Source organism: Panthera onca, chromosome B4 (genome assembly GCF_046562875.1).
Source record: "Panthera onca isolate mPanOnc1 chromosome B4, mPanOnc1 haplotype 2, whole genome shotgun sequence".
Lineage (NCBI taxonomy): Eukaryota > Metazoa > Chordata > Mammalia > Carnivora > Felidae > Panthera > Panthera onca.
The window spans coordinates 131379614-131400514 of NC_138345.1; the positions used below are offsets into that span (position 1 = coordinate 131379614).

The 20901-nt window shown below is 54.3% G+C and overlaps 1 protein-coding gene across 7 annotated transcripts in view; it reads right to left on the minus strand.

The window, feature by feature from the left end:
- Nucleotides 1–20901, minus strand: part of PLA2G6 (phospholipase A2 group VI) — a 59884-nt gene that overhangs the window by 16799 nt on the left and 22184 nt on the right. For 6 of the 7 annotated variants that reach the window (XM_078449454.2, XM_078449456.2, XM_078449453.2 and 3 more), the window contains exons 3-10: nucleotides 15463–15678; nucleotides 14327–14510; nucleotides 13278–13465; nucleotides 10795–10891; nucleotides 9423–9605; nucleotides 4248–4356; nucleotides 2873–3037; nucleotides 898–976 (exon numbers count right to left, since the gene is read on the minus strand). In XM_078449454.2, coding sequence (XP_078305580.1) covers nucleotides 898–976; nucleotides 2873–3037; nucleotides 4248–4356; nucleotides 9423–9605; nucleotides 10795–10891; nucleotides 13278–13465; nucleotides 14327–14510; nucleotides 15463–15678 — 1221 coding nt within the window. The remainder of the gene's footprint in view (nucleotides 1–897; nucleotides 977–2872; nucleotides 3038–4247; nucleotides 4357–9422; nucleotides 9606–10794; nucleotides 10892–13277; nucleotides 13466–14326; nucleotides 14511–15462; nucleotides 15679–20901) is intronic. The other variant, XM_078449458.2, reaches the window with a different exon arrangement.

The following is a 20901-nucleotide window of genomic DNA, read 5'->3' on the forward strand; positions in this document are numbered from 1 at the left end:
GCCTTGGAAACAAGTAGGACTTACCAAGGGGAAGCCAACCCTTCAGGCAAGGGGAGGCAGAACCACTTGCCACTGCCTGGCCCTAGGAGCAGGGACTGAGAGCTTGCCCTGCGGGGGCCGGCACTACTGAGGCAGCCGGGAGAGTGCCTGCGGCAGCAGAAAGGGCAGGAACTCAGGAGACGGGGGCTAGAGTTTCTGCTCCCACACTCATGGTGTGAGCTTGAGCAAGGCACTTCGCCTCCCGGGGACTCAGGTTCTGTCTGCGCGAAACAAGGATCCTAATCCCTCCCTAGGAAAGCTGTTAGGGACGTGGGACAGTCGCAAACGGAGAACAAGAAAGCAACTCTATCACGGAAAGGAAGACAGAGCGCAGTCGAGCACACACACGTTTGTGCTCCGGGAACTTGCCGCGCTGGCAGGCACCGCTTCTGAGGCCCCAGGGACCGCCCTCAAGGACAAAGGCCTCTGCTCTTTGTGCCCATCACGCAGGCCTGCCTCCAAGAACGGGCCTGGACGTACAGCAGGTGCTCGGGAAGTCCGCCCGGCCCACCAGCTCTGTGGAGGGAAGCAGGGCAGGGGCCAGGACGGAGCCAGAGGGAAGGAGGCTCAGCATCGCGGTGGGGATCTGGGTGACCTTCCCCAACAAACCAACACAAGCTCAGGAGGGACGGGACAGGCTTGCAGCCAGCTCTATCGTGTAACCCACAGCCCGCACGGTCCCTGATGAGAGAGCAGACCCAGGCTCTCCGAACACCCGGTCTCCTGGCTGTGAACTACAGAGGACACAGGCCACCTCATAGGGCTGTGGTGTGCACTAGACAACAGCCCCGATCCTGCCGGAGGGCACCAAGCAGAGGCCTGGTGCATGCGGTCCCCCTCCCTCCCTCCCCCACTTACGTCCGCTTCTCGTCCCTCATGGAGCTCAGGATGAACGCCGGCTTCCGGGCCCGGGAGATATGCATGATGTCCTGAAGTTCTGCGAGGCACAGGGCAGAGTGGGCTGGGGCCACGCAGGTGCCAAGCACCGCCCCCCCCCCCCCCCAATCCCACGGGCCCTGAGCAAATCTGGAGCTGAGCCCTCACCCTGCTGGCCCTAGGGGGCGCACCTTGCCCCCTGCCACCAGGAAGGGCCCTTTGTCCCAAGACACAGCTGAGCCAGAGGCCACGGGCCCCTTGGGGTGAAACGGGCTCGAGTGCAGAGGGTGGCCCCCTGCCCTGGGAAGCATCCCTCACCCCCGCCCGGCCACCTCCCAGATTCTCCGCAGTGCCTTCCTCCCAAAGCCCCAGAGCACAAGCACCCCTTCCGTGGCCGGTGTTTCCAGCCCACAGAGCACTTTCTCATGCACCGGGCAAGTGGAGTTGCTGACAGCCGCCGTCACCAGAATCCTTATTCCCAATTTACAGATGAGGCTCAAAGAGGCTACATAAACTCGTCCAAGGTCATTTAGCCCAAAGGAGTGAGTCAGGACACTCCTTTCGGTTTAAACCCATGAGCAAAGGGAGATAACCGACCACTCTTCAGAGGCTGCTCGCCCTGATCCCAGGTCTGGAACTTTCCTCAGCGGCCTCTCAGACCAGCCGCACCCACCCCTCTGCCCATGTTCTCCTCTGGGCCCGAGCCCGCCGCCCCCCCGGATGGACTGGCTGCCCTCCTGGCCAGCAGCCCGGCCCCGGGGGCCTGGCCCAGCACCGCCATGCCATCGGATTCTGACTGCCCTCCCCACCACTGTGCAGAGTCTAGAAGCAGCAAAGCGGGAAGGCAGGCTGCAAGGCAGTGTATCTACCCTCACCAGAGCGGGTGGCCAGAGGGTGGGCGAGACAAGTGGAGACCGGCCAGGAGAGGCAGTGGCCAGAGTGCCAGGGGGAGGGTGGCCAAGGATGGTTCATGGTTCGGGCAGGCAGCTGAGAAGAGGCCACTAGAGCTACAGCTAACTCGGGGCTGGGCAGGCTCTGCAGCCCCTCCAGGCCCAGGGCGTTACCCATCAGACGCTGAGCCCCAGGCCCACCATCCAGCCTGGCGTGGGTGACTGCCTGCCTGTAAAATTGAGAGATAAAGACGGGGTTGGGAGGGGGGGCAGGTCCTAGACGGGGACGGGCAGGGGAGCGGAGAGGAGGAGCCAGAAGGACAAACTGTGGCCGCGGGCTCTGCTCTCCTGACTCCTGGCTAGGCTGGGCCATCCAGGCTACAGGTGCCGGTGTCTGCTTCCACAGCAGCGGGGAGAAAGGCCAGCTTGCCAAGGACTGGTTGCCAACAGCCCTATCCAGGGGACCCGGCTCTCACACAGTCTAGGCCGTGGCTGGGTCAGCCCACAGAAAGCCCAGAGACGGGACCCCATCTCCTTGGGGGCCATCTCCACGGGCACCAAGGTCACCTAGGGGCAGATGCAGGTTGCCTGGCCATGTTCAAAAGCCTGTAGGTCACCAAAGGGCCAGCAGGGGACAGACACACAGGCCCCAGGCCTGACAGAGACACAGCAGCACGGCAGACACACTCCTCATTGAAGCCAGAGGGCCAGGGGTGCCCGACCCCAACAGCACTCCTCACCGCCCCACCCTGAGCTCCCAGGGCACAAGAGGCTGAGACAGTCCTCACCGCAAAGGTGCCACGGGGACGCCCAGACCGGAGACCATGTTCAGAACATCCTCTCAGGAGAAATGGACTGTGGCATTAGCCAGGGGCCCCTCTCCCCCCAGGCCTCTGGGCTCCGTGGGTGCTGGCTGCCTCCAGAGGCTGACGAATCCTGCCCCAACCTCCCTCGTTCCTTTCAACAACTTCTACCCTGGGCCCCGTTTCCTTCGCATCAGGACTGCTCCGATCCCAGTGCCTGGGGACCAGCTGGAGAGGAGGGAGTGTGGCAGGAAAGAGGCCTACCTAGGTTGTTTAAGCTGATCGGTGGGGGCTGAGATCTTTCCTGGGAGAACAAGGAGTGATGTGTCGCAGTGGAGCCCTGCTCCGAGGGGGCCCCTTGGGTGAGTGGGAGGCGGTGGTCGGCCCCTACGTTTTTCAGCAGAGTTAAGAGCGTCTTCCTGGTAACAACTAGTAAGGTTTGGGGAAGGGGAGATCGCACAGGATCACAAATGATGTCAACAAGCAAGTGAGAGGCCCCTCCTTTCCACACACGGTCCCCTCTCTCATCTACCAGGTGGCCTGGGTATGTGGGGGAACCGGGCGCCCGGGAGGCCTGACCCCACCCTGACAGGGCGTGCTGACTCCAGTCGCCTGTAGCCCAATAGTTTCCTGGGGCCCAGGGCAGGTGCTGAGGTCGACCACAGAATCTGGAAAGGGGTCGAGGTTACCCGGTCTGAGTATTTGGGGTCCCCCTCTTTCCCTTCACTTCTGGTCAAGAAAACAGGACTCCCCCCTCCATACACACATCTCTACAAGCTACCATGAACAGTCAGAAATCAAAAATTTAAAAACAGGAAAAAACAAAACAAAACAAAACAAAAAACCCACGACAATGGGGCGCCTGGGTGGCTCAGTCAGTTAAGAGTCCAACTCGTGATTCGGGCCCACGTCATGATCTTGTGGTTTGTGGGATCGCGCCCCGTGTCAGGGCTGCACGTACGGCAATTCTCAAAACTGCCGAATGCAGAGTCCCTCCCGGGGCTCGAAAGGGACGAGCCAGTCCGCGGGCATTTACCCTCATCTAACAGACAGGGTAACTAAAAAGGATGTTTTCAGGAAGTAGCACACACACACGTGCGCACACACAGTCACCTGCGCGCCCACGGCAGCCTCCACGGCTCCCTGAAACCCCCCGAGGGGCCCCGGGCTTCTGCTGAGGATGATCTTTCTCCAGCCCGGACGCCAGGGCTCACCGAGCGAGCATGCAGTGTGTGCCTCAAGCCCGCGTGCACACACACTCGTGCAGCGGGCATGCATCCACCCGCAGTTCTTCCTGCCAGTGGCTCCATCCGGGAATTACTTACTGCCTCCCCCACGTGCCTCCCCCCGCGTCCTGCCACCCGGAGGTGGGATGAGGGCGGCACAGAAGGGGACACTGGCTTGGCAAGCCCCTTGGAGGGTCCCACCTACTGGGTATGGCCCTTGTGCTCGGGCACAGGAAGCTTCCCCTCTCTGCCTCCCAGGTGCTCCTGGACACCCTACGCAGGCAGCAAGTGGGGTGGGTACGGACAGGATGCTGGTGCCGGGCTGCTGGGACCACCCCTCCTCCCCAGTGCATGCATCACCACCCCCACCCCACCCCCCCCCCAACTCTGGGACCGGAGTGCAGGGCACTTACGTTTGCTGATCTTGGAAGCTATGAAAGCAGGAGTCTCTCCGAGGTCATTTGGGGTATCCACCTCTGCCCCAAACACAATGAGGGCCTTGATCATCTCCACGTTGTCTTTCTGTTGGGGATGAAGTGAGGGGGAAAATCCAACGGCTCAGGGAAAGGAAGAGAAAAAGGACGCCAGCCTCTTCCGCTCTGCCTACCGACTCGGCGGGCCTCTCACGGCACGGCAGAAGGTGCTAGAACCCTTCAGGTCCCCCACCCGTTTAATAACCCAGGCAGAAGCTGGAAGTGACTCACCCCAGGTGCCAGCCCCACCAGCTCCTGGAAGGAAGCAGTGCATCAATGACCCCCTGCCCCAGGGGCCACGGGGCCACTGAAGGGTCAGCTGCTGATCACTTCCAGAAGCAGCAGCAAAGGGTGAGCGGGGAAAGGGAAGGCTGTCTTGTCCATCAGGTCTAGGGTGCCACTTCTGAGGGGGTAACTGGGCACACGTCCTCCCTGAGGGCAACCTCCAAGGGCAGCTTGCCTCCAAAGCGCATTGTGCGTTTAACATCGGAGGCTGGGCGGGGCAGGGCGGGGCGTGGTTTCCCAGAACAAGCCAATCAACTGGCTGCCTGGAGACCTCGCTCTGGTCTTATCACCTCCCTCTTGCTGGGGCCTGATCTCCTGGCTTGGAGAATGAAGACTTGTGTCTAGAATGCAGTTTTCCAAATAGTGGTTCATGTACATTAGGATTTATACGGGGACTGGTGATTATGCATGCTTGAGTCATTAGTTACGCATTTCTGTCTTGGTTTCCTTCTTTTCGTGTCACTGGTTTACCACTTACGGTGGCGACAGAACATCTCCTTTGAAATAAATTTAAGTAAGATTTAAAAGCAGGCCAACTTAGGGGTGCCTGGGCGGCTCAGCGGGTTAAGCGGCTGACTCTTGATTTCAGCTCAGGTCACGGTCTCACGGTCTGTGAGATCGAGCCCAGCATTGGGCTCTGCACCGACAGCGTGAAGCCTGCTCGGGATTCTCTCCCTCTTTCTCTCTCTGCACCTTCCTGGCTGGTGCACACACGTGCTCTCACTCTCTCTAAAAATAAATAAATAAAGACTTTATAAAAATAAGTTGATAAAAGCAAACCAACTTAAAGAAATGATTGAGCACTAATTGTGCAAGTGACACATCAACGTGCCAAAAAATGTGAGGCCGGTCTGCAAGTTCCTGAGGTATGGGAACCAGTGAATGTCAGCAGTCCTCAAAGTGACACGTGTGCCCCCCCCTCCGCCCCCCACCGAACGTGTGAGACCCTCTAGAGGGTTTTGTGAGGTTCAAACTGTTTTCACAGGGACCTCTGGCTGGCTCAGTTGGAAAAGTGTGCGGCTCTTGATCTTGGGGTTGTGAGTTTGAGCCCCAGGTTGGGCGTAGAGATTACTAAAAATACATTAAAAAAAAAAACCTGCTTTCATAAGACTATCAAGATGGTGTTTGCTTCTTGCATTGTGTTGACTTTAGCACTGATGGCATAAAAACAATGATGGATAAAGCTCCTAGTGCCACAGCAAGACGGTGACACCGTTGTGGTGTTCTTCTCTGCCACTCACTAGCAGTAAAAAATCAACCAATTAACAGGCGCCTGGGTGGCTCAATAGGTTAAGCATCTCAGGTCACGATCTCATGGTCCCTGAGTTTGAGCCCCGCGTTGGGCTCTGTGCTGACAGCTCAGAACCTGGAGACTGCTTTGGATTCTGTATCTCCATTTCTCTGTGCCCCTCCCTGCTTGCACTCTGTCTCTTTCTCTCTCTCTCAAAAATAAATAAAGACATTTTAAAAAATCAGCCAATTAATTAAAAAGCCAGTCTCACTTTGGAATGCCCTTCATGAAGCAGTAAGAATGAATTTTATTACGATTTGACATTGTGTACTTGTGTTGTAAGATAGAGAGAAAGCCTGGGCATTTCTGTGGCATACCAGAGTACAACTGTTATCTTGAGGAAAAGCACGTAGGCAATTTGCTGGAATTGTGAGCAGAAGCACGCGTTTTTTTCCCCGGGAACACCATTTTTATTTGAGACCACGACTGACAAACTACGATTGTTCAGCCTTGGGTATCCAGAAGACGTGTTCTCAAAAATGAACGCAGTGAGCCTGGCACTTCAAGAAAGAAAAACATCTGACGATATTTTGTGCCAATGACAAAATTCAAGCTTGCAAACAAAAATGGCAATTCCAGAAAACTTGTATATGCCACAAGTGGGCTTGACAGCTTTGACGGCTTCCCCAAACTGAAAGGTTTTTCTGATGAGATCAGTGGGGATATTTACAAATGTGGGGTTTTGATAGCATCTGATGAAATGGGTCGCCGTTTCTACGCATACATGGTGAACCGGTATTTTCTAAGGAAATTACGCATGGGTAAGAGATCCATGCCAAGTACAAGAGATACCGGTGGAATAAAGTGTTTAATGTAACAAAGTGTGAAAAGCTCCTGGAGATGGCTGCTCTGCCCACTGCAACTGACTTGTCAGAAACTACCCTTGTCCAGTTTTGGTGCAACATCAAAGAATATCCATGATTCTCTGAAAAGGTGCAACTGTGCATCTTTTCCAACATAGCATTGGGAGGCCAGATTTTCTTCTTATCCCCCAACATATATTCAACAACATATTGCAAGAGAATAAATGTAGCAGAAGATAGGAGGCTCAGTATGTCTTCTCTGAGGCCAGGCATTAAAAAGATTCACAAAGATGTAAAAGGATGCCAACTCTTCTGGATTGTTTTTTGTTTTGGAAAATAAAGTTGTTTTGCATAAAAATGTTATTTAATTTGGCTAGCTTGTGATTGGTGAATTGTTATTTTTAAATGAATCGATATTTTGAGGGGGACCTGGGTGGCTCAGTCCGGTAAGCGTCTGACTTCGGCTCAGGTCATGATCTCACAGTTCGTGAGTTCAAACCCTGTGTTGGGCCCCGTGCTGACAGCTCAGAGCCTGGAGCCTGCTTGGGATTCTGTACCTCCCCCTCTTTCTCTGTCCCTCCCCCACTCATGCTCTGTCCCTCTCTCAAAAATAAGCATTAAAAAAATTTTTTTAATAAGTGAATTAATATTTTGAAAATGTCTTATGTTTAAACTCCAATCTATGGCCAACAGGCACATGAAAAGATGCTCAACGTCGCTCCTCATCAGGGAAATACAAATCAAAACCACACTCAAATATCACCTCACGCCAGTCAGAGTGGCTAAAATGAACAAATCAGGAGACTATAGATGCTGGAGAGGATGTGGAGAAACAGGAACCCTCTTGCACTGTTGGTGGGAATGCAAATTGGTGCAGCCACTCTGGAAAACAGCGTGGAGGTTCCTCAGAAAATTAAAAATAGACCTACCCTATGACCCAGCAATAGCACTGCTAGGAATTTACCCAAGGGATACGGGAGTACTGATGCATAGGGGCCCTTGTACCCCAATGTTTATAGCAGCACTCTCAACAATAGCCAAATTATGGAAAGAGCCTAAATGTCCATCAACTGATGAATGGATAAAGAAATTGTGGTTTATATACACAATGGAATGCTACGCGGCAATGAGAAAGAATGAAATATGGCCTTTTGTAGCAACGTGGATGGAACTGGAGAGTGTGATGCTAAGTGAAATAAGCCATACAGAGAAAGACAGGTACCATATGGTTTCACTCTTATGTGGATCCTGAGAAACTTAACAGAAACCCATGGGGGAGGGGAAGGAAAAAAAAAAAAAAAAGAGGTTAGAGTGGAAGAGAGCCAAAGCATAAGAGACTCTTAAAAACTGAGAACAAACTGAGGGTTGATGGGGGGTGGGAGGGAGGGGAGGGTGGGTGATGGGTATTGAGGAGGGCACCTTTTGGGATGAGCACTGGGTGTTGTGTGGAAACCAATATGACAATAAACTTCATATATTGAAAAAAAATAAACTCCAATCTAATAAATATAGATGGATAAAATCCATATAAACAAAAAAATCTTTGGGATCTTCAATAATTAATTTTTTACACTATAAAGGGACCACATAGACCTCAAATTTTGAGAACTGATGGACTAGATCATTCTAATGGCTCATTCAGTGCTGAAAATGGCCATGGTTTTATTTACAGTTTCCACCTCCCAGGGTAACAGTGTCTCCACCACAGTGATGGCCTTTACTGTAAAACAGGATGTCTTTGAGTTTGCCCTAAATCTACATCTTTAAAATTTTTTTTTTAACATTTACTTATTTTTGAGAGACTGAGAGAGACAGAGCATGAGCAGGGGAGGGGCAGAGAGACAGGGAGGCACAGAATCCGAAGCAGGCTCCAGGCTCTGAGCTGTCAGCACGGAGCCCGACGCGGGGCTCGAACCCACGAACCGTGAGATCATGACCTGCGCCGAAGTCGGATGCTTTACCAACTGAGCCACCCAGGTGCCCCAAATCTACTTTTAGAGTCCCAGATGCCTCTCCAACTCCATCACTTGGAAATCTGTTGAACATACTTATGTATACACGGTATTGCTACGGAATGGGAACACACACACATCCGTAACGTAGTAAGAGTCCCTTCCCTGTACTCCTTATGTTCATACTCCAGTTGTCTATCCAGACTGGAGGGGGGGAGCTCTGCTCTATAATAAACCAAAAGCCGCGGCCAACACCTACCATGGGCCACGGAGATGTACAAGCAGACCCTGCCTCCCAGGAGCTTGCAGCCCCCCCAAGGAGATAGAAACAGTATGCAGACGGGTATTTTTCCCTGATGCAGGAGAGGAGAAGTGACATCTGAGGGTTGCCCACTGGTGCCAGGTACCACATGTGTCATCTGGACATTCCTCCTGGGGTTACCGAGCATCCACCACTCACTCCGCAGCCAGTACCGACACCCCCGGTTTCCAGATGAGGAAATCGAGGCTGACAGGCGTGACGTGACTTGCCCAAGGCCACAGCGGGTAGCCAGAGCCATCGCACCATGCACTTGTCACATGGGGGACGCGGGAGCCAGAGGGACAGGGGCACAGAGGAAGGAGACGACACTCTGGGCTGAAAGGGGGACACGGAAGGTTCCTAAGGGGGAAGCAGGTCTGAATGGAGTGTAGGCAGGTAAGAAGATTCTGAGAGGCGGGGAAAGGAAGAGGGTGTCGAGGGAGGGAGCGACGGGTAGCCCCCCACCCACCCCTGCAGGCTCACCGACATGGCCAAGTGCAGCGGCGTGTTGCCGTGCTCTCCGCGGGCGTTGGCGTTGGCCCCGTAGGTCAGCAAGGCCATGATACAGTCCAAGCGGTTGCGCATCACGGCCACATGCAGGGCTGTGTTCCCCAAGCTGCTGGTGCCGTTCACGTCGCAGCCCCGCTTCAGCAGCATGCGGGCCATCTGCGGGAGAAAGGGTCCGCGCCCAAGGAGGCGGTCACTAAGGGCGGCAGTGGCCGGCGACACCTGGGGGTTGCCACTGCCGCCCTGAGCGGCCGTCAGGTATCGGGCCTCCAGAAAGCACTAGCAACAAGAGCTCAGGTGGCAGGCCCCAGTTCTGGGGGTGGCCCTACATCTTGGCTCCCACATCATCAGCAGGACGGTAGAGGACAAAGAGCTGATTTGTGCTGGCTGATTTAAGGGGCTCCCGGGTCCTTTCCTGGAACTAACGGGACCCCACGCATCTCAGCAAAGTCCCACAACTTGCCCTGCTCCCTGTGACCTTCCCTGGGATCCTGCCAAAGTCTGGCCACTCCCTGGGCCTTGGCGACACCGGCCCCTGCACGCCCCACAGCCCTGGGGAGCCTGGGACGCGGGGAGGGGCGTGGCCTTTGGAGCCTGGGACGGGGGCGAGGGGCGTGGCCTTGGGAGCCTGGGCCCTGGGGAGGGGCGTGGCCTTTGGAGCCGGACAGTCCTGAGCCCACAGCTCAGCCTTACTTCCTCCCAGTCCTGGGAGCTTGGGTAGGCCGTCACACCCTCTGGACCTCAGTTTTCTGTGGCAATAGAAATGCAAGTCCCTACCTCACAGAGGGGTGACAACGAATGGCAACTCGTACACTCGAACACGAAAGGCCGGACTTGGCGTCTCGCTCAGGGCAGGAAGGAGGTACCCTGAAGAAGTTGGCAATCTCCTCCCTCCTGGCCCGTCACAACGGACCACAATCTCTGGGGCATCCAGGGCCCTGTTGAGCTGTGCTTCCTGGAGGTGAGGGACCAGAGGCCTCCACCCTCCCAGGGGCATGGAGCTTGGCTTAGGGGCGGCCCGTGGAATCGCTGCCCCACCAGGCTCTCTGTGGGCACAGCCAGTACCAGCACCAACTTCTGTTTGGCACTTTATGAAGCCTTTTCTCACACGTCACCTCGCTGATTTCACGCCTCCAAAGCCAGGCCATAGGACCCCCAATTCATACACAAAGAACCCACAGACAGGGCCCTGAGCCTGCGAGCAGCAAAGCCTGCGGGACCACTATGAGATCAACCCCCCAGAATCATCTCAGGGACCTCCTTCCCGCAGGCAGCTGAGGAACATGGGGCCCTGGGACCCTGCCCCCTGCCCCCTCCCCCCCACCACTCACCCTCAGACTCTGCCTACCTCTGCGTTCTTGGCCCAGTGGAGGGGGCTGGCTCCATAGCGAGGGTCTTTGCTGTGGATCTGGCTGCTGTCCATGCTGATGATCATTTCAGCACACCTAGGGGGAAGAGGAGCCAAGGGGCAGTATAGAAGGCCATGGGATGGTAGGAGGTGGCCTGGGGATGGTGGGAGGTAGCCTGGGGATGGCTGGAAAAGGCCACGACTTGGGGGCTTCAACCACTGGGGAAGAAGAGTTTCTGCAAATAAAGTTGCAACAAAACCAACCAGCACGTGTACTGTGGTATGTCCAGGGTATCCTGGGCCCCTATACACAGCTCAAGCCCCCACCTCCAGGAAGCCTTCCCTGACGGCAGCAATCGGCCATGATCACTCTCACTGGTGCTGGCTTTAGGGTCAAGCCCCAGCCTCCTCCCTGGTGATCTCCGGAAAGTGGCTGAGGCCGCCTGCGACACGGGCGCGGTCCTAGCCGGACTCGTGGGGGTTGAGGGAGAGAAGACATTTCATTTCTGCGCCTGGCACGTGGTCGCCCTCCATCCCCTGGCCCTCCCTCCGCTCCTGCTGTTTCACGCAGTGACCTGCGTCCTGCGGGAAGCACAGGCACAGCAATTAAGGCTGCAGCGACTTCCCACTCCCGGGCGTACAGCCAAAGGAACGGAAAGCAGGGACTCAGACAGATACTCGTTCCCCCACATTCCTAGCAACACTGGCCAAAAGGGGAGACAACCCAAGTGCCCGTCAACAGATGGAGGGGAAAACAAAATGTGGTCCATCTGTATATTACTCTGCCTTAAAAGGGCAGGGAATTCTGATACGTGCTACAACACTAACGACCCTTGAAGACAGCTGGCAAAGTGAAAAGTCGAGTCCCTGGCCCCAACCTGGCTCTGTGAAGGTCAGCCGAGTTGACGCTAACAGCGGAGGGGCTCCCAGATGGGAGCGGGGACGGAACCCCTCTCTGTGGCCCTGACACCTGTGATCGCTGCCACCAGCTGCCGCGCGGTGGCAGAGGGATGGCCCCGCCGGGGCCCTGGGAGGACGCGGCTGTGGCAGGAGTAGGGCACGCCCGAGGTGTGAGGCTCCCTGCGTCGTCTAATGTGCGACGACCCCTTGCGATCTCTGCCAGCCCCACAGGGGAGGCCTGGCAGGGGAGAGAGGAATGCGGCTAGGGGTGACCAAGGAAGGCACAACGTGGGCAATTCCAGGCCCCTGGACAGCAAGGCTTGGGGAGGCTGAGCTGAGCAAGAGGGAGGCCGCCGTGTTACGTCTCAGCTATGACACGGCATCACCCACCACCCGTGCCCGTTCCGGCTGCAACCTGCCCCCGGGGAACCTGACCCCTGGGGGTGAGGTGTCAGTACTGTCTCCAACCGTTTGGTCAGGTCGTTCTGAAAGTTCTTCTCCATCTTGGCTGTGCTGGGGAGGACATGGCAAGGGGGGCTGGCCCAAGCTTGGACCAGACCTTTGAGGGGATGGCGTCACCAGAGGGGCCGGCATGGTGGGGGCAGACTCCAGAAGAGGAAGAGCCTGAGGGACGGCCAGGCTTGCCCCCGCCCCCATGTGCGTGCAGCCCTCTCTCCTCTTCCCCCTGCCTGTTTAGCACAGCCCAGAAGGACCGGGTGACCTCTGTGTCTCCTGTCCCAGAGCTGCTTTCTTTTCCGTCTAAGGCCAGCGCCTAGCACAGTGTCCGGACTGTGGGACCGACTGCCTCGTTCATTCATTCATTCAGTCAGCCATTCCAGACAGCGTTCCCACTGGGCCACATTTTAAGATATTCCTCTCTTTTCTCACCCCCCACCCCCCCACACACACGCATACACACATACCCACACTCCACATGGAGAATCTTCCCGAGAACAGGGTTCCCCAGGTCTCGGGAGAAGGGAAGAAGCCCCAGATTGGTCTGTGGCTCCCCACGGCATGCGCCTGGTACCTGCCTCCCAGCGGTGCCACCAGCCAGGAAAGATGGGGCAGATGGGGCTCTGGGCCACCTTGCCAAGCATTCCTGGGCCTCGAGCCAGGAAGCTGCAGAAGCCACAGGGCAGCACTGTAGCCAGGAAGGGGTTCGGATCGGGCTGGTGGGCTTGGGTGCGAGAGGACCCAGGTCGGGTGGGCCCCTCCCTGGGGCTGCGTGTGACTCCAGCCCAGGAGGACCACCTGGGGGAGGTGGAAAGGGGAGGAACCCCAGGGAGGATTTGGATCGTTCTTCTCCAGTTTGGGAGAGGGAGGTTCGTGGCCAGAAATTAAGGTGCGTTACGGAAAACATCTGAAAGCTCTGCTCTTTGCACAGCTGACTTTCTGGACGGAGATTCACACCTGCTACACGTTCATCGAGCACTCTGTTCGTGCCAGGCCGGACCTGGGCACCAGCATCTGATACACATCTAATGAGCCTGGGGAAGCCACTGCTCACTTGGCGTGAGGACAAGAGATGTCAGAGCTAGAGAGCCAGCCAACGGGGCGGGGGGCGGGGGGTGCGGTCTTACCCCTTATGGGAGAACTTCATGGCTGTGTGGATGGGGTAGCCACTGGGCCCCATGATGTTGCACCGAGCGTTACAGAGTAACAGTACTCGGACCATCTCTTGCTTCCCCATCTGGCAGGCCAGGTGCAGTGGGGTCTGCCCTTGGTTGTTCACCCGGTTCAGGCCGGCCGATGCGTTCTTCCCTAGGAGCTGACAGAGGGAGACTGGGGTGGGCTGGGGCCTGACAGAGGCAAGCCCCCTGCGTGACCCTCCCCGACACCTTCCGGGCCAACCCCCTCCGCCGACTTGAGGGGAAGGGAAGTCTGCCGATGAGATAACACGGGTAGGATTATAACCCGGGTAGGAACGTTAAGGGAAGCCCCGGAGAAAGGAGGTTTGGAGGCAAACAGGAAGCTGTCTGTGCCAGCCGGCTGGGGGGCTGGTCCGCCATTGCTGTGGCTCGTGGGAAAAATTCCTGGGGGTGCCTGGATGGCTCAATTGGCTGGGTGTCTGACTTCGGCTCAGGTCACGATCTCACGGTTCGTGGGTTCGAGCCCCACGTCGGGCTCCGTGCTGACGGCTCGGAGCCTGGAGCCTGCTTCGGATTCTGTGTCTCCCTCTCTCTTTGCCCCTCCCCAGCTTGCACTCTGTCTCTGTCTCTCTCTCTCTGTCTCTCAAAAGTCAATGAACATTAAAAAAAAATTAAATAAAAAAATTTTTCTGAATTAAGAAACTTAAAAGGGCGTTGTTCCCAGGGATGGGCACTGGAGATCTGGTCCCACCGGACCATGAGCCCCTTCAGGAAAGGCTGAAATGAATTCACCCAGCCCAGGGTCAGGCTTGGTGGGTGCTTGGGACAAGCTGAACTAAACTGACTGGCTGGACTGGACCTCTGACTTCATTTCCTGGGTTGGAGGACCTCCCGAGGGTGGTCAGAGTACAGTGACCAAGGATGTGTCTCTCCTTGGCGAGCAGGAGGAGGGAAGGGAGGAGAGGGTACACCCTCCAGGAAGGAGCTCGGGGCCAAGTGGGGACAGCGGGGTGTGGCCAGCACCGGTCACCCCCGCTCACCTGCAGCACCTGGGAATTGTCCCCCTGGACGGCGTAATGAAAGGCAGTCTCTCCGTTGTTGTCCGTGACATCCATCTGGGCGTGGCAGTACTGTACCAGCTCCGCCAGGATCTCCCCGTCGCCCTTGCGGCAGGCCAGGTGCAGGGGGGTACAGCCCTCCTCATTCTCCCGGCTATTGGCACAGCTGTGGCGGGGGGGGGGTGTGGGGGAGGGAAGGAGGGAGGGGCGCTGAGAAACTCAAGTGCAGAAGAGGGAAGTGGGCTTGGAGCTCAGGGGCATTCACGCCATGCTCAGGCTGCCTGGTTCAAACCACTTATTTGTGGCTGATGTGATCTTATCAGTTGTTCAGTGGCACATCCGTACAAGACACGCGTCCTAGGCCCACGCCAGCCTGAAGTGGGAGGCAGGCAGGGTGGGGTAGAGAGGGTCGGAAGGCAGAAATCTCATTAACCTCGGGCAACTGGCTTAATCTCTCGGGGCTTCAATATCCTTATCTACGAAAAGATAACAATAATAGCAGCTGTGCCCGCCCTAGGAAATGGACAGAAGCACTGGGAAATGAAACACCATGATGGTGTGCAAGAACAGGTCCGTAGGCTGTAAAGGGCAGTGAGGAGTTTTGAGCCTAGGGCCTGGGAGCTGAAACGAGCTGCAGTCACCTCAGGGCAAGCAGGCGAGCCGGAGTCCTGCGGCGGGGCCCACATGGTCCCTCTCGGGGGTCACTTCCACTGACCATTGGAAGTGTTGGCTGAGGGGCCATATGCAAGAAAGCGGTCCAGCCACCAGGAGGGCACCCGGATCCTTGGAAGGAGATGCAAGGATCTGAGGCCTCTTCGGCCGTCTCCAGCGGAGTGACCTTGCACGGGCCACGTAGTCTCTTGGGGGGATGATGACCCTTCATGCGGGTATTGGAAGGACTCAAGTTCATGGTGGGTATAACACACCAGGTGGGCCTGGCACCCGTCGGGCCCTACGTTTCTCCTTCTGGCTTCAGTCCGGCGTTCGTATGCTCCCCACTCAGAGGCAACACCGTCCCGCAGAGGGGAACTGAGGCAGGGCTGAGAGGCTCCCCGGACCCGCCCGTCCACACACACAGACCCGCGGACCTTCCTGAGGGTCCGGCCCTCCTGGCCCACCTGATGATGTGGCTGTGATGGAAGCACTCTCGGATGCCCAACTCCACCGCCAAATGGGCCGCTGACCAGCTGGGATGGCTGCGGATGAGGTCGGTCAGCTGTTGCAGGGCCTCGACGTGCAGGACTTGGCTGGAGCTCTCGTAGAAGGGCGGCAGCTGGATAGAATAGTGCTGGAAGTTCACGAGGGCGTCCGTCTCCCTCTCCAGCTGGAAGAGTCTGTGGAGCCAGGGCACAGGAGGATGACACAGAAATGAGCCAGCCTCAGCCCACACCCTCGCTGGAGTCAGAAGCCCTGGGTCCCCGCGGACGGCTCACTGCCTGCCTCTGGCTGTGCACTGACCTGTTCCAGCTGGACGCCCCTCTCCACCACGCACACGTGCACACGCATGCACGCACACACCTCTAAATGGAGTCAGGATTTTCTCTTTCTTTCTTTCTTTCTTTCTTTCTTTCTTTCTTTCTTTCTGTTTTATTCATTTTTGAGACAGAGAGAGACAGAGCATGAGCAGGGGAGGGGCAGAGAGAGAGGGAGACACAGAATCCGAAGCAGGCTCCAGGCTCTGAGCTGTCCGCACAGAGCCCGACACGGGGCTCGAACTCACAAACTGAGAGATCATGACCTGAGCCGAATTCAGACACTTACCCGACTGAGCCACCCGAGCGCCCCAAACCCCTGCCACTGTTCTAAATGGAGGGGTAAGTTAATGAACGAAACAGATGACATGGCCTGCCTTCCCGGAGCCCATGTTTTTGTGGGCGAGATCAACACAATGAGTAAGGTAAAAATCAAAATAAGAAAGTACATTAAACAAACTGCCGTGGAATGAGCGCTATAGAAAAAACAAAGAAGAGAGGACAAGGAAGGAAGTTATTCCTCATTTTCCTCGGCTCCTCTTTGTTTCATCCTGCCAACCTCTTAACATCAGTGTGCTCCACGTTAAATAAATGCTGTTGCTCTGTCGGGTATAATGACACTAAATGACAACTAGAAATGACACTGAAAATTGGGGCGCCTGGGTGGCTCAGCCGGTGAAGCGGCCGACTTCGGCTCAGGTCATGATCTCGCAGTCTGTGGGTTCGAGCCCTGCGTCAGGCTCTGTGCTGACAGCTCAAAGCCTGGAGCCTGTTTCAGATTCTGTGTCGCCCTCTCTCTGACCCTCCCCTGTTCATGCTCTGTCTCTCCCTGTCTCAAAAAGAAATAAAAATGTTAAAAAAAAAAAAAAAAAAGAAATGACACTGAAAATTGATCATTGGGCTTAGCATCCACTGACGACTTTGACAAGACACTTTAGGTGGAAAGCAGAGCCTGACTCGAATGGTTTAAGAAGGAATGGAATGGAAGAAGCCGGAGAAGTACAGACAGTATGTTGGAGGGGTTTTGCTGTAGAGGGGAACAAGCAGAGGTAGCTAACGGGGAAGGTGGAAGCAGGCGTTTGGATTCCGGTGAGAAGAACCCAAAAGAAAACAGGATCTCTCTGAGGCCTTCCACTCCCACGGCAGACTAGGTCATGTGAACGGGAGCGCCTCCTCGGGACAACCAGAAATGCACGACAAAATATAAAAGGCCATCTGCTTGAGGCGCTGGATACCTAAGTAGACTGGGATGAAGTGCCAGGCTGGACGGATTACGGAAATCTAGGAAGTGAGCCTGGTGTTGAAGGCTGCTGTCACTTGAGAGGCCGGAGGGATACACCAGAGCATTAACAACCTCGTGGGCTCGGGGGACAGGGACCGGAGGCCAGGGGCGGGCCACCTCTTACCGTGGGTGGGCACCCTGAAGGGCTAATGCTACCAGGTACCTGGGAGAAGCAAACATAAAAGAAACAGAAGGCCAGGCTTCGGGACACCTCGGTGGCTCAGTCGGTTAGGTGTCCGACTTCGGCTCAGGTCATGATCTCGCAGTCCGTGAGTTCAAGCCCGCATCAGGCTCTGTGCTGACAGCTCGGAGCCTGGAGCCTGCTTCGGATTCTGTGTCCCCCACCCCTCTCTCTGCCCCTTCCCCACTCATGCTCTGTCTTGCTCTGTCTCTTAAAAATAAATGTTAAAAAAAAGAGAAAGCCAGGCTTCAGCTGATTTCTACAAGCACTGGTACAAATCCAAAGTGTAGCACACAATCAAAACTCACCAAGCACGGAGGAGATACACATGAAATGCAAAGAAACCAACAGAAACAGATCTGTAAGTAGGGGGCTGCAAACCCTGAAGTCTTCTGACACAGGCTTTAGAATAACTGTGATAAGGGGCGCTTGGCTGGCTTAGTAGAGCGTGCGAGTCTCAATCTTGGGGTCGTGAGTTCGAGCCCCACGTTGGGCATAGAGCTAGCTTACTTTAAAAAATACATAGGTACAACAGCTGTGATAATATTCAGGAGGATAAAATAGAAGGTTTAGAATTTGGGCAAAGAACTTGAAACTATTTTAAAAATGGAAATTACAGAATTAAAAAATACAATTGCCAGGGCACCTGGCTGGCGTGGTCGGTAGAGCACACAACTCTTGATCTTGGGGTGGTGAGTCTGAGCTCCGTGTTGGGTTTAGAGATTACTTAAAAATAAAATCTTAGGGAAGCCTGGGTGCCTCAGTCGGTTAGGCATCCAACTTCGGCTCAGGTCATGATCTCATGGGTTCGAGCCCCGCGTCGGGCTCTGTGCTGACAGCTCAGAGCCTGGAGCCTGCTTTGGAATCTGTGGCTCCCTGTCTCTCTCTCTGTCCCTCCCCCACTCATGCTCTCTGTCTCTCAAAAAATAAATAAACGTTAAAAAAAATTAAAAATACATCAATAAAAATAAAATCTTAATAAATAAGTGAATACATACATCCAATTGCCAACAGTTAAGAACCCAGTGGCCAAATATAAAAGCGGACCGGATGTGGCCTGAGTGGCTCAGTTGGTTAAGTGTCTGACTTTGGCTCAGGACATGACCTCATGGTTCGAGAGTTAGAGCCCTGCATCAAGCACTTGGCTGTCAGCACAGGGCCCACTTCAGATCCCCTGTCTCCCTCTCTCTCTGCCCCTCCTCTGCTCGCACTCTCTCTCTCTCTCTCTCTCTCAAAAATAAACATTAAAAAAAAAAGAAAACTTAAAAAAAAAAAAGCAGACTGGGAAATGCTTAAGAGAAACTAGTGAATAGGAACATAGGCCAGAAAAGAGTAAACGGAATAAAGCCTGAAGAGCCTAAGGATGAAAAGGCAGGACAGGAGAAAAAGGACACAGAATATATAACGAAAAGATCTACCATAGGTATAAGTGGCACTACAGAAGCAGAACAGAAAAAGAACGGCACAGAAGCCATGTTTGAAGAGTTCATGTCTGTGAACTTTTCAACATTGATGAAACCTTTTTTTAGACTGACTGAAAAATATCTACACGCCCTCCCACACAAACACAAAAATAGAAATTCGCACTTAGGGACCTCGTGCAGGTTGTTAAAACGTGGCCCCCAAATTCTTTGACACTGCTCCCATTGAGTAGTGGTGCCTTATGGCTCTTTACCCCTTAATTTGACTCTGTAACTGTTTTGCCAATAGAATATGGCAGAGGTGATGCCACTTTAGTTTCTGGAGCAAGGTCTTAAGAGACTGGAAGTTTCCACCTCTTTTTTCTGGGGACCCAGTTATCATGCTATGGGAGAACTGACACAACCCACAGGGATGACTCTTGACCTTGGACCCTTAGCTCTGGACGAACTTCCAGGCAACAGCCAGCTCCAACCTGCCCGCTGTGAATGAGTCATCTTAGAATTGGACCCTGCAGTCAAGCCACCCTGGCTAATACCATGCAAAGTAGAAGAGAGCTTTGCCCACTGAGCTCGGCTCAAATTGCATATTTGTCTGGGCTACACAACTGATTGTTGTTTTGAGGCAAGTTCTGGGGTAGTTTGTTACACAGCAGTAACAGAGGACGACACACATCCGTCAACATACTGAAACACAGCAGCAACTGACAGGTACCATATTACAACGGCTGTAAACAAAACGTGGAGAAAAATGCTAAAAACAGCAGAGGAAACAGTTGTCTTCAAACACTGGCGGCTGGCTTCTCAGCAATGGAAGCCAGAGACAGTGGAATGACATCTTAAAGAGCTAAAGGAAAATAAATGGCAATGAGAATTCTATACCAGCACGCTTCCCTTTAAGTAGGAAGCTGATATTAAAACATGTCACTCGTCACACAAACAAAGAGAAAGAGAGAGAGGCTTTGTCATTAGCAGACCTACACAAAAGAAAACAGAAACGGATTTTCTCCAGAGAGAAGGAACTTGATCCCATATCGATGGCCTAAGATACGGGGGGTGGGGGGTGGGGGGTGGGAATGAAGTACCAGGAAAATGGCATTTTTGTGGGTGAAACTAAATAAGTGTTGGTGGCATCATGTCTTGTGTTTAAAATAAAACTAGAGGGGCGCCTGGGTGGCGCAGTCGGTTAAGCGTCCGACTTCAGCCAGGTCACGATCTCGCAGTCCGTGAGTTCGAGCCCCGCGTCAGGCTCTGGGCTGATGGCTCGGAGCCTGGAGCCTGTTTCCGATTCTGTGTCTCCCTCTCTCTCTGCCCCTCCCCGGTTCATGCTCTGTCTCTCTCTGTCCCAAAAATAAATTAAAAAAAAGTTGAAAAAAAAAAAAAAATAAAATAAAACTAGAATTAAAAAAACAAGTGGTATAGAAGCCTAGAGAGGAACAAATGGGGTTAAAAAGTTCTAGGACCCGTTTGTTGTTCTGGGAGACACTAACGTACCAATTGTACTTCAGTCAGTCCAAGGATGTGTGTTCCGATCTCTAGGGTTCTATCAAGAACTGGGAAGGGTTTCCGATTTTGCCCTACTTGCAAACTAACAAGTTAGCCTGACATAGTTTCATGGATGCTGGCAGAAGACACAAGATTCCTGGCTCAAAGACAAAGGCCAAATTGTTACTCACAGCAACAGCAGTAGCCAGAGGATCAGCGTGTGCGCCAGTTCCCTGGGATCCAGTTCCCAAAGGGTGACGTGAAGAGGGCCAGGTGACACCTGCTCACGTTGCATTAGAAGAGAGAAACCCTGAGTGTAGGGAACTTGGATCTTTTACCATTGTGAATAAGCAAATCTGTCTCAGCTTTGCCCTGGAGGATATGATTTTTATTCCACAAGAGAGTAAGCAAATGTCCCCTCTGCTCTAGGGAAAGACCCAATCTCTATTTTCTAAGGCTGTTCGCTGTATTTACCTCCTTGTAAAGATAACCTGAAACAGAGGAAGTCAGTGTCTCTGCTTGCGAGACACAAGAGAGACCCACAGACAACTGTCCCCCAACAGTTATCACTGAAAGAGAATGACAAAAAAAAGAGAGAGAGAGAGAGAGTGAATGACAGAATGCATAACTTTCGGACTGACAGAGAGGGGACAAATGGAATAATAAGAAAACGATCATGAATTGCAAAACCATTACGCTAAGTGGAAAAAAAAGTCATA